Source organism: Tachypleus tridentatus, chromosome 10 (assembly GCF_004210375.1).
Source record: "Tachypleus tridentatus isolate NWPU-2018 chromosome 10, ASM421037v1, whole genome shotgun sequence".
NCBI lineage: Eukaryota > Metazoa > Arthropoda > Merostomata > Xiphosura > Limulidae > Tachypleus > Tachypleus tridentatus.
The window spans coordinates 169106324-169120440 of record NC_134834.1 but is presented as its reverse complement, the minus strand read 5'-3'; the positions used below and the strand labels follow the sequence as shown (position 1 = coordinate 169120440).

General features: G+C 31.3%; 1 protein-coding gene across 1 annotated transcript in view; it reads right to left on the bottom strand.

Annotated features, from left to right (window-relative positions):
- LOC143230885 (fasciclin-2-like) overlaps positions 1-14117 on the bottom strand; it is a 151690-nt gene extending 137573 nt beyond the window's left edge. The window contains exon 1 of the mRNA XM_076465178.1: positions 13912-14117. Coding sequence (XP_076321293.1) covers positions 13912-13960 — 49 coding nt within the window. The 5' untranslated portion in view covers positions 13961-14117. The remainder of the gene's footprint in view (positions 1-13911) is intronic.

Here is a 14117-nt window from a genome sequence, read left to right as displayed (position 1 = left end):
ACAGATGTAGGAATGAATGTAACTTTGTGTTAAATTTGTATTGCGAAATTCTCACCTATTCACGAAACATGTACAACATTCTCAAGTGTAAAAATCAACTATACAGTTGTTATACTATAAATTTCGGAACCTATTACTGTGATAAACACTTATTAATAAGAAATTATAGATATTTGACAAGAGAAGTTTATAGATTTCAAACATTACAAATTGTTTAACTTCAGCGGATTAGCTTTGAACGTTAGTACTTTCACGAAGACATTGTATAGCGTCAGCTGTGAAAAACTCACGTGTGAAGAACTAGTTAGCTCTCCGTTAAGTAAACTGTGTGTATGTCAAATCAGAATTAATTCGCCTGTATGAATCCTCGATAAGATATCAAAGAAGTTCCGGATCGGATAGAAGACTCAATACTATCTTGTAACTTTGTAAACTGTTGGTAATAACCATTATTATAAATTGTATTGTTGTTTGTATATTAAAATATATTTGTATTAAGAAAGAAAATTGTGTGTATCAATCTTGTTGGCAAACATAAATTTGATACATCTTTATATTTAACTTCTAAATTATAACTTAATTCAGTTTCAGGCTATTTGAAATAATAATACGCAACAATAACTTGGAGGCTTGTTTGAGATATAAGGCGTAACACGTGGAGCACGTTAAACAAAAACATTGTTAGCTGGAACATCGTCGAACTGGTCGTAGAAACAATCTTAGAAAGACAAAACAAGTATCAAAGTGAAATTGGATATTAAAAATTAAAATGGCAGAGAACCGATAGACTAGAGTGGTATTCTAGACCCTTTAGTTTAGTTGGCTAAACAACTGCCTGGTTTGTAGGGTCATAAATCCCCACAGATCTTTTTTAATCAGAAAAACTGGTTATATAATGAAATTTTTAAACTATTTAGATGACAGCTATAACGACTGTATCTACAGTATACATAAAAAAGCAGTTAGAAAGATTGATTACAATACTTGTGTAACACAACTGAAGCTGGATTACGTTTTTTATCGACATTATTTTAATATATGTTTGTGAGATACATACACATTTTCGATCCATACCTACTGCACAAGTAGCTTTATTTATTTAGTTGTACGACGCACGTAGACTACTTTTAACACAGTTTAAAACACAACGATACATTCAGACCCAGTAGGAACATTGTTAGATAAAGAACATTTTTGTTTGGTTTGGACGTATTAACAAATAGCGAAAACATGCTACGAAAGTGTGCGAAATTTCTCGTGTCGTGATCAGTGTTGACTGTTGTCATGGAGATATAGGAGTCACACTGTTAAGGATAACATATACGGCAATACGTTCACTGTTGGTCAACGAAATAAGTTTGCATTTTTAATCTTTCAAAACGGTAAACAGGCGTTAAAATTTTAATATGTGTCTGTGTGTGGGTATATACAGTATATAAATAATATGCTTTTTAAATACAAAAATTACGAAATATAAATAACAAAACATAATAACATAATAATTTCTGTTCTTTTTATCATGAAACATCTTTGCAACCTTAACATAGTCCTATGTAATAAATGTATTAAACAAAACAGTATAGCTTGTTTGCATGCTACAATAACGTTTATTAATGTACGACTGCGAAATGCTGTTACAATTGTCCTACATAGTGTGCACGACTCAAGTAAGTTGTTTAATTGCCGTTTGATAATCTGTTTCACATAAGGTAGTAAGTCTAAATAATAATCATATTAAGTTCTTGTGCAGGATAAGTAATGTTTAAGTTTTTTCATCAGATTATTTTTAATCGAGTACTTGAGATCCCCATCTTCAGTAAAATGAATCCTTGCACAATGAGTCCCATTGGATAAGATGGATAAGAAGAATCCGTTGTACCTGTCATAAATTCTGTATGTAGCCCGTTTTTGTATTGGTTCTCCTGTATGTTTCACCAACTACTATTTAGGTTGACCTTAAATCTGTATTTCTCTAAGCCATAAAAATAACTGTTGTTGATAAATGCCGTCTGTACAATGACCATCCTTCAACTTTATATATGCAATGCTTCAACTTTGCTCATTCCATTATTTGAACCTGAAGCCAACTTCGGCTTATGGGTTTGGTTATCTCGGCAAAGCTGTGGCTTTTGATAAGCTATACGTTCAATGCGATAACTTTGTTCTAATTTGTAGCTTACTGTTCTGGAAGTAATATTCACACCTGTTTAGTTTTAAAAAATCCACATTAACCCATCTGCCGTCACCTGTTTTTACATCTAGGTCTTTGACAAGATCTCTGTTGGGTTATCGTTACCGACTACCATGAATTTATTATCTTTAGAGCTCTACACTTCAGTTGCTTCTGTTATCAACAATACCAGTTTCATGCACTCTCTTCAGTTTCCACATGGTTTTTTCTCGCAAACATGAAATTTCGCCTCAATCTGAAGCAAGGAGTAACCTTCGCAAACCAAAACTTTTGTTTGTTTACATTTGCCATGTAGCATATCTGTGTTAGAAATAAGGAGTTCATTTACCACGTGGCTACTGGGAATACTACTAAATGTACTATAACACTTATAGGCAGCACGCTGGTGAGACATATGTCGGTTAGAAACCAACTCATAGTCTACTAACACGTGACTATACTATGGAAGCACTTCATTTTCTTTAAAAAAAAAAAAAGGGGGAAAATCGTATAATATTTGCATTTTTAACCATTATTTTCTCTATCTCAATAATTATTTTATACGAAAGTATGCAAACTATATTTTTCTCTATTTCCCAAACTCAGAAAAGCTTATTTGCTCAAATGAAACTCTCTCATCTGATGTATTAAAATATAGTGACAATATTAACAGTGGCCAAAGTAAAAACCTACATATCAAGTAAACACAGTCTAAGTGACTTCATAGCCACAATACCCCTCAATTGTTAATTCCATCGCAAGAAACGTCTATGATCACCAATCTTGACAAACCTTCCACTGCATATGGACGGAGACTTTAAAGAACACATTTAAACAAATCAAAGGCACCGGAAAACTTGAAAGATATGTTTTATCACGAACACAGCTTCGGTTCCATCGCGAGTTTGAGAGATTTTGTTGTTGTTTTTTGATTTTGTTAACGATACCAGAAAATATGCTTAGTTTCATTTCAATGATTTTTGTGGGTCGGAGGATTCTCGGAAGTAACAATAGCTTTCAGTTTGCAGTTGTAGCCGTTACTTCTGATTAGATTTGGGAAGAGCTTCGGATCATGCTATTTTTTTAAATACTCTGCTTCCATAGAGAACAGTAAAGTGATTGTTAAATGAATATTTTTCTTGAAAATGACTATAATTTAATCTTTAAATTGTAAATCTATGCCGTTAAATGACCGTGAATTCACCACGAACCAAATATGTTACATATGGCACCATAACTCGCACATATAATGTCATTTCACTGTTGAGTTTGTTTGTTTTAAATTTTCGCGCCACGCTACATTAGGACTACCCTAGCGCTCACCCTCCCTAATTTAGCAGTGTATGACTAGAGGGAAGGCAGCTAGTCATCATTACCCACTACAAATCTTTTACCAACGTATAGTGAGATTGATAGTTACATTACAATGCTCGTACGGCTAAAAGGGCGAGCACGTTTGGTGTGATGGAGATCCGAACCTTCAAAATACGAGTCGAGCGCCCCCAACCACCCGGAACTGTTGAGCATAAGAAAATCGTTCCTGTAAAATACAATTAGACTTCTGTTTTACAGTAAATATAGTGAATGAAAATTAACGGTTTTCTTCTTCATACATATTGTTGTATTACTAGGTACTACATACACGAGTATGAATATTCTATGGCAATTAATATTACAAAATATCATAAAAGGAACAAGCATAGTCAATCTAAAATTTATAAAGAGTTTAATATGGCGATACAAAATATTTAAACAGCGTAGGTTTACATTATAGCACGATTTCATACTTCTGAAACCATGCACGTGCAAATGAAAGTGAGTTGCACACTGTAAATGTCAAAGAACTCCCTCGGGGAAGTCAGAAGATATGATGGTAATTATAGATATGAGAATGATACCGTTTTTTGAAGGCTCACCACATTCAGTCAAGAGTTCCATAACAACATGGTCATAAAAGGGGACAGATCAATGGTTGCTATAGAAACAACGAATGCCATAGACACAGATGCACAAACAGAATATTTACCATTGTTTATGTTTTCGGTTTAAAAACAGTGAACCGCTTTTCTCTTTAACGTGGAGTGATACATATCTATATACTTTACTGTTGCGACAATCAATGAATCTAACGAACTTTAGGCAAATAATTACTTTTTTTTTCACTTAAAGTTTAAATTCTATATATTTTTTTCAAATTAACACAAACACACACACATATATATATAATAAATCTCGTTGCTAAACAGTTTCTCCCGAAAATACCACGGTTTTACGGCTTACGTAAAGTTAAGGACAAAGCTACACTATGGCTAGAAAGAAGGCAGCTAGTCGTCACCACTCACTGCCAACTCTTGGGCTACGCTTATCAACGAATAGTGGGATTGGCCGATACATTATAACGCTTCCACTGCTGAAAGAGCGAGCACGTTTTGTGGGACAGAGATTCGAACCCATGACCATCAAATTACGAGTCGAACACCCTTACTAATCATCCATTGTTCAATATGGATCAATGTATTCACGAAACAAACGTTTCGTAACCAATTAATACTAGTTTACAGTCTCAGGACTAAAAACTTCATGAAAGGTACCACAATATTTTCTCCAGCGCCAGCACAACAAAAACAATTCACACAGTTATATATAAATATTATTGACATATTTTTTTCAATGTCCGAATTCGTACTTATGACTCTCTAAACACAATATGAGAAATTTATCAATTGTTCAAACTTCCATTTGTATAGCTTATAAAAAAAATTATTATTCTTTATTTAGACCTTTTTATCACTATCTGTTTTGTAAGGCAAATTACTGCACAAGCCGGTTATTCGTATTTCCTCTTATCAAAGTAACATGCCAGTCGTCAGAAGATTTGGCTAAGTACATAGTATGTTATTAAAACATGTTAATAGATCAGACGCATGCAACAAATAACAGTTACCGTAAGTCGAGTAACGATGTTTTAATTTTACTGGAACTTCCCAAGCTGTAATATCTACTGACAACTAAATGGTGCACAAACTTCGGCTGGACAGTCGACAATCGTCAACATACACTTACGTACAACCCATGTGATAACATGCCCTTAAGCTGTTGTAACTGTTTTACTGATGGACATATCCTGTTTTCCTGCATACCTTGGACGCTCCACCCACATGAAGAATAGTTACCATCAATCACAAGACGCACACTAATGTAAGTTACGTTAGTTTTCACAACATGTAAGAGGGTTCACATTATTTCTTTACATAGCACAAATTATTTTCTACGGACCCTCAATATTGAACATGTGTACTTTATGCCTTAAGAATTAAAGGGTAAAGATATTCAAAACTTATTGGTTATTGCGTTTTCCACATCACCCTAAATTATACTCTCTGAGAACTCATAAAAACCACCAAAATTGTAAGATGTTCATGTTGTTTATCAAGCTCGTGCACAAATGAAATGTAACAGGAGAATTAGAGCTCCCTAATAATAATAGTAACAATAAAATCTACCGCGATAAAATAAAAATGTGTATCTTTTTTAAAACAGAATAAAACTGATGTGCAATTTTTCGTTTTGCCAATTTATATTTCACGATAAACCAATTATATTCAAATCGATAAACTTGTACATTAATCCCCTACGATTTACGGATTTGTCACTATCCTTGTCAAATTCAGTTAATAGAAATGGTTATGTACCTACTTAACATCATATGACTGTTCTCATTATCCAAACATATACATGATTCAAATGAAACATTATCAATACAGTAGAGTACAGAAATCTAATTAGCGTATTTGGTTTATGTTCGATACATGTAGTTTTAATTCAGTAAGAATTTCCATTACGCTTTAATGAAGGATCAAATAACAGTTTTATTTGTTTGTTTAGAATTAAGCACAAAGCTACACAATGGGTTATTTGTGCTCTGCTCACTACGGGTATCGAAACCCGGTGTTTAGCGGTGTGAGTCGGCAGACAAATAACATGGTTATTGAACATCACAGTTATATTTAAAGGTGTGATAAAAATTCATTAATAGCCAACAAACAGCTACCTTTACATACCGTACAGAAACAGTTCAAGTATAATTTCATTATTTTATTTAATTGATTAATAATTTTAAATCACGTTACTGCAAGCAATAACTCTTAACGTGTATCAGCGAGTTTTATCATAAGAAGTTCGTTAATATCCGAAAGATAACGCTTAATATAAACAACTATATATATAAATTACATATTGATAATACAATTTGGTACACGAAGTACTTTAACATTAAAACGTGAAGTTGGTAGCACGTGACATTTAAGTGAAAGAGGCCGATTCTTAAATATATGTGCATTGGACTAACAAAATGATTAAAAATGTTTCAATACTGTAGGAAAGTGAAAAAACTTTAAAAATCGAAGTTGTAACATAAACGTTATGTAAGGTAAGAGTTATTAATATATTAGTTAGCTTACAGTGCTCATACTAGTTAGTAAGTGTTAAAAATACTTCATTATATGAGTATTTCAATGGAAAATGTATAATTAATCACGCAACTTATAGTTCTAAGAACAGCCACTCTCTTTCTCCAACTGTACTATGTAATCGCACAGTATGCGTATGACGAGAAGTCACATTAATTTGAGAACTCAAAAGCGCCGTCAAACAAAGCAACGAATTACAGACTCGCGACTAGACATATATGCCACTTCAAAATATATACGCCCAGTATGTAAATATTTCATTATATGCGCTAATATAAACCAACAATAAGCTTTTAAGTAACTTTAATTTACAGCGCATTTTATTTACGAAATATCATGATATATTCTAACACAAGTAACGTGACTGGTAGTGAAACTATATATATAGTATGATATCGACAGCGTAAGAATCGTAGTCGAATTCTAGATCTCGCACAACTCTCAAACAAAACGTTCATTACAATATATCAAAGCAATTAGTGTTTCGTTACTCAAAAACGTACTTAACATGTATTTTAGTACGTCACTACACTGCAAACATTGTTCGCGTTATTACTAGAACTATCTAATTCTCCAATATTTTTATAGTTATTTAATAACTAATATTTGGATATTTTGAAACACTGCTCATCATCTCATTTGATTTGTTTTGTCTATTTGTTGTTAACCCTTAAACAGCGGGAATGTTGTAGATAACCATATCAATTGATGATGGTCGCCGTTTAAGGGTCAAGTAGCAAAAAGCGAAACAATCAAAATCTGATTTTAGTCGTTATAAGTCATCACACATACAGCTGAGTCACTGTCGGGCATTCTCGTTTGAGAACAAATACCAATGTTTGACATTACACGCTTCCGTTTCATCTCCTTTTAACATCTTGTGATGTTCTACCGTCTGAACATCAGAAGTACATAACCACTCTATCGAACATCGGTTATTCAATATATAAACTAAAAGGGAACACAAGTGTCCAATTCAGTTCATCTGAACTATGCCGTTTCATCATGCTATTCTAATATAATGAATATATCCATCCAATCGCGATATTTATCCAACTCTGTAACAATCATCCAGATTTTAACCAATCCTCCCGAGCCTCTCTTTCCAGTGAAAGCACATGAAGATACTTCAACCTATCTGCATACAATAATCCCGAGTCTTCTCCAATAAATCATCCTTTCTTAACTAAAAAACCAAAACTGGACAACATTCGAAACGAGGTCTTTTCAGCACCTTATAGACGGCCTACCCTGAGTTGTACACAATATTTCTATGTATATAGCCTAAAGCCTGATTTCGGTACTTACTAGCTAACATAAAATGTCTAGAATTATTTAAAATTTCTGTAATAATGAAGTCTGAAATATTTTACCTCCAAGACTTTAAGAAAAATAAGTGTATATCCAACCAACTTTCAATCCATTTAACTGGCTTGTCTCTGCCTCAGTAAATGCAAACTTCATAAGATATCTGTCATGTGGCACCTTTCGGAAAGCTGAATGCATATTTTCAAAGAAAGTAAATTTGCAAGACAGAAATCTTGAAATTTATGCTGAGTCTGGTATAAAATTTGTATAAACACTTTGAAGAGTTTTTTTAAGACTATAAACAAGTAATTTCATAACTGAAGAAGATTAATTGGACAAGAATTATTCATATATTGCCCATCTCTCTTTTCTCCTTAAAAATCGACACGATATTTGCTTAATATCCGATCTTCCTACACTATACCACTTTTAAAGGATTCATTCAAAGTGAAAGTTAATGTCTCCCAAGTCCATTCCTTCATTAATTATCCTAATATAATTAATTACTTTACCTTTCTTCAGTTTTATAGTCAGGTAAATGTCAAACGTAAAACCGTAATATTATACAATTCAGTGGTCATAACAGTTTTAATATATTATTTATTGTACGTTATTGTTCATAACTTCATGATATGACAAAATAAATGCGTGACTGAACTGAAATTATCTCCCCTCAGGATATCATAAACCTAAATCACTGTGAAGAACTGAATAAAGTAAATTTATTTGAATTCTCAGTTCTATTGTTTAAAACACCTTAACCTGTACACATCAAATACATTAAAATAAAACATCGAAATTAAACAAACTGTCGCAGTAGTCAAAGATCACACAAATCATGCACTAACAACGAACGGTACATTATGCTCTACAGCTCTGTTATTTCAAGGCTTATAATGCTAAAATCCGGGGTTCGATTCTCTGCGGTGGTCAGAAAGCATGTAGCCCACTGTGTAGCTCTGCGTTAGACAACCAACACTCAACTTTCGGGTCAGAATTACATCTACGAAAGATGTATATATTAACCAGGCGATGAAATTTCAGCTTAGCATTGTAGTCACGTTGTACGTAATTGCCATTCGTGACTTAACGTGATGACCCGATTCACTACTGCCAATAGCTGGTACAACAGGAAGTGTTATGCCACATGATCAATTTAGTTTATTTTTATAATGATTCACGCGATGTACAACACAAGAAAACTGATATCAATAAGATAAAGAGATATTGAAGACATAACTTGCAATACTTGGTATTTTACTTACAAAGTGAGCATATGCTCATACAACAGGTAAAAAGCAAAACACAAGCTTCATTTGAAATTATTGAAAACACAAGATTACAATGAAACAGGTAAAACAAATTCGGTTTAAATTCACACATATATATAAATTGATTTCATGTTGCTAATACACACACATGGTATTAAAGATTTTGGGCAAACATAGACCAAAATATAATGCATACACTTTAATGTCATTGGTGATAAGCATGCTTGCATCTTTCAGTTGGTTCACGAAACTGGGTATTTAATAGCACAAAAATCCTATAACTAAGATGTTTAACGAATGAAATCATGAAAGTTCTCTGTGTAAGACAAAATAAGTTATTATATGCCTTTTTAGGGCACTGAATTTGTGAACATCCTTAGAATTTCTTCATAAATACAACATTAAGAATATATTATGCTCCACTCATTAAAAGCTAGAATAATTATTTTTATGGTTTCTTGAACAAATTAAAATTGTTTCAATCCTTTTGCCAAAAGCTAAACAATGAAGCTGAAAGTTTGAACCAAAAAAACTCAAAAGTTGGTAAAAGAAAAATAATTGAAATTTATACTTATATTCAATGGTGTTTACAGTAATATAATAATTTGGTAATATCAAAGTGTTTTTCAGCATAAACCATCTCATTAGCTAAATAAGAGGACTTTTTGTTAACCAAGATTAAGAAGAACATAAACCATCATATGGGGGATGATATGAGAAATAAAACCTCAGATATTTTTATTTCATTCTTAAGAGAGGAAAAAGGTCTATCTTTTGATTGATAGAATTGTTGTGAACACAAGAAAATACGTTAGTCTTATTAAATGTAATTAAATCATATTTCTAAAAGTATCCAATTTCAACTTTTTAGCTAAAATTTAGATTTGAAAAAAAATGCATATATAGTCATGTTACTGTAAGCAGTATCCCTTAACATTTTAGCTTCTACCCTGGGATCTTTTTTTAAAAATACAGCATATTTTATTTTTTAAATTTTAATGGTATTCTGGTTTGGCTTTTAAAAATTATAGTTATAATTAATCAGAGGTTGGGATTTCCTGTTTCTAATGCAATCCTGCCTCATGATTTAATTTACTTATTTAACTTCATATCCAAAACCTAGGATATATTTTATAATGCCACATTGTAGCTTGTACCTTAGGATCTTTTTTTAAAAATGCAGCATTTTTGTTTACTGTGTGCTTTGTTTTGGCTTTTAAAAATTATGGTTAAAATATACATTAAATGTCTCTTAGAATAACATGTTTTAAATTTATGTAGGTATATAATAAAATCAAAAAAATTTATCAAACTCATTTTTTTGGCATTACCATATTTTTAATATTTTAGTTACATTTATGGAAACCAATTTAACAAATGGAAAAAAACATTTTTACAGATGGATGATCCTTTTCTTATGAATGCACACATACATACTGTACAAAAATACTCCACTGCATAAAATTATTTATGCACTGAGGCTTAAATCTGTTACAACCTGGTATTTAAACATAATACACTAAGACTGTAAAACATGCATAAATCACTCAGCTTTTACTGTAACATCTTTTCCATTATCAATTATTATGTACACTTTCTTTGTGTCTGTCACATCTGCAAAGTTCAAGAAGTGTTTTAACAGATATTTTCAGAAACTGCTTTTGCTCTTTATAAAAACATATTACTGTGGTAAGATGTAAAACAACAGCTAATTCATGAGAGTTAAGATTTTTCACTAAACAGCGAGTATAGTAAAAAAAATAAAAAAGTACAATATGTGAATAATAATAACAATGAAAAAAAACCTTTAACTTTAATTTCATCATAATTTACTGAAGCAATTTATGCAAGTCTAGAAACAAATTTTAGTCCACCATGATGCTTCCTTTTCAGTTAAATTCTCAAGAAAGTTAGTTAAAATTCATGTAAGAAAACACTGTTAACACCATGCACAAAAATAAAAAATAACAGAAGGCATACAGCACCATAAAAACAAACATTTCATTTCTAAGGCATAACAAGAGGCCATTTTCCCACTACCTCTTAATTTCAACATAGTATATAGACAACAAAGAGCCATTTGTTCCTTCAAGGCTGTTTTGGCATACAAAATTGAAGAATGTAAACATTTCAACTCATCCTTTATTTTCAGTAAGTTATTGTTTTCCCTCTCAAACTCCTGTAAACTGGAGTCTAGCCTGTTTTCTAGAAATCTTAAACTTGTATGCTCTCATTCTACTGCCTTCAGAATACAGCACAAAAACATCAGAGGCTTCTATCCTATTGGTCCTCAGATAATCTCATGACTTCAGTAATAGCATATCTTACAGATATTTTCAAATAAAAAATATACTGATAGATTTTAATCTATTTCTTTAATTAACTCCTCCAATTCTGTTATCATCCTAATAGCCATTCTCTGAACTCTTCCAATTTCCAATAAGTTAATATTCTTTCTTAATATACACAGAATTTCACATGAAATTTAATTATTCAGTGATGTTGAGAAAACCCACTTGTAGAGAAATATATATGTAAAAATGACTCGTTTTGGTTGAGAAAATTTTTTACGTAGAACTGACGATGACCAAAGAAGGTCGAAATGTTGTTCACACCTCTACATAAAAAATTTTCTCAACCCAAACGAGCTGTTTTTACATATATAAATCTAATTGTCAATGTGTAAAGAGATTTACCTATTTTTACTTGTATTAAACATACATATAAATACACCCTACACCTAAAAAAATCCTGTTTCCCTTATACAAACCTGAATTCTTAACTATGTATTCAGTTTCATAAAAAACAAAAACTCATTTCAAAGCATAAATATACATAAAGTAATTATAGACTTTTTTGTCCATACTTTACACAATCTAAGTTTGATTTATTTTAGTGAATCATTTTGATAAGTTGACCACCCTAAATGAAACAAAATCACATCTAAACAGTCATATTTAAGTTTAATTTGATATTATGAGAGATTGACACATGATACCAGAAATCAATATCTCAGCAATACAAATACATAAGACAGAAAATATTAGTATTTTCTTATGTTTATGTTTTACTTGTTACATGGAAAAAGAACTTAGATGATTCACTGACAAGGTCTGAATAGACAAGGGAAAGAAGTAAAGACTTGAAGTAAAACCTGTCTTTAGGTTAAAAACTTTATAACAATATTAAAAAAATACTTTATATAATTTGCATTTTTCTCAAAATTAAAACAAATAAGATAATTATGTGGCCACTAATTTGTGATATTGAAAGATCAAGTGGATCTTTGGTTACTTTACTTTGATGTGTAAATCCACAAAACATTGGACATTTTTAATACCTCATGAATGTACCAAGTGCTGTAGTAGCATAAATTCATTTAAGCCACAGCTCAACCATAAAACTGACTTGTCTCAATTATTAACTCTCATTATTATAAAATATTTTTGTATATGCTTTTTCAAATTAAATCATAATTAGAAAGAACAAGCTATAGAAAATTTGACAATGACAATGCTGTCATAAAAATATTACAAATAAATATTAGTGTTTTCTAAGAATAATTTGTTTCACTTAGGTTTTGATTATAAATCAGAAAGTTCCAGTATAACAGAATTATTTATTACAAATGATACTGGCACCACAAATAAATAAAAAAATATTTACAACAGAGAAATAAATTTAAATAATTATATAACACTTTATATTCTGAATCCAAAAATTATACACAGTCTCCATCTCAATTTACAAAGATTTGAACTAAATAGCTTAACAGACTAAAACTTGCATGAAATATTAAACAAGTTACATCATTAAAAAAAGATTATATAGTTGTACTATAATTATTCTTTTCTTTCTTTTATTGAAAAAAAAAATTGTTGTTAGAAAACATCTTTCAAAATCACTTAACATTTATATCCTTTAATTTTTTTTCTAACCTTAGTTTGAATATTTAAAAGCACAAAACTTAGGCTGGAAGTAAGATTTGGTCTCTTTAAATTTAGCAGTTAATCATTAATACAATCTACAGGGTGTTCGGAAAGTCACTGTGCACTTGTATATTTATTAACAGACAAAACTGCACAGTGACTTTCCGAACACCATGAATAACTAATATTAGTGCAACGCTTCTGTTCTTGCAGATTTATCACTTTTATTTTAATTATCGCATGTATTGAAAAACACTGAACGTCTATTCCAAACGTAGCTACCTTTTTGTTTTTCAAAACTTTGGCATGAACTTATAATAATTCAGAGATTTGGTACGAAAATGTTCACAGTTCAGTGCAAACTGTGAAAAATATGTCCCAACCGCAAAATCACGTTCACCTTATCTTTATATTCGACTACAAATTACAATAAATAAATTTTCAAACTGCCTATAGGAAATGAACAATAGATATTATGCTAATATTTGCATCTTAAATTTTAAACTCGTTTTTCATTTCATAACATTTAGAAACTTGTACAAAATTATAATAACACAATAAAGGTTCATTTAAACAGGTATGGTGTATAACTGTTTCTCCTTTGCCAGTTTTACTTTTAATGTTTAAAAGTGTATTATGGCAAAAACTATCTGTCATTTCATCGAAAGTAAAGAACTTCCGCACTGATGCAGTATCTGTCTAATGTTACAGTTAATAAAAATTACAATAAAGTCATAAAATAAAAGTTTAACCAAAATTCTTACCATGTAAAAGGCCTATTGTTGAAAATAATAGACTTATCCATTTCCACATCTCGAAATATTTTATCAATTAAAACTGCTACTGTAAACAGAAGAAAAAAAACAATCCACGACTATGATAGCTGTTCCCTCCACCAACAACGTCACATTCGCTACGTTACGAGCCAACTGAACAGTTATTGCTTGGTGATATGAGCCCAAATAATCCC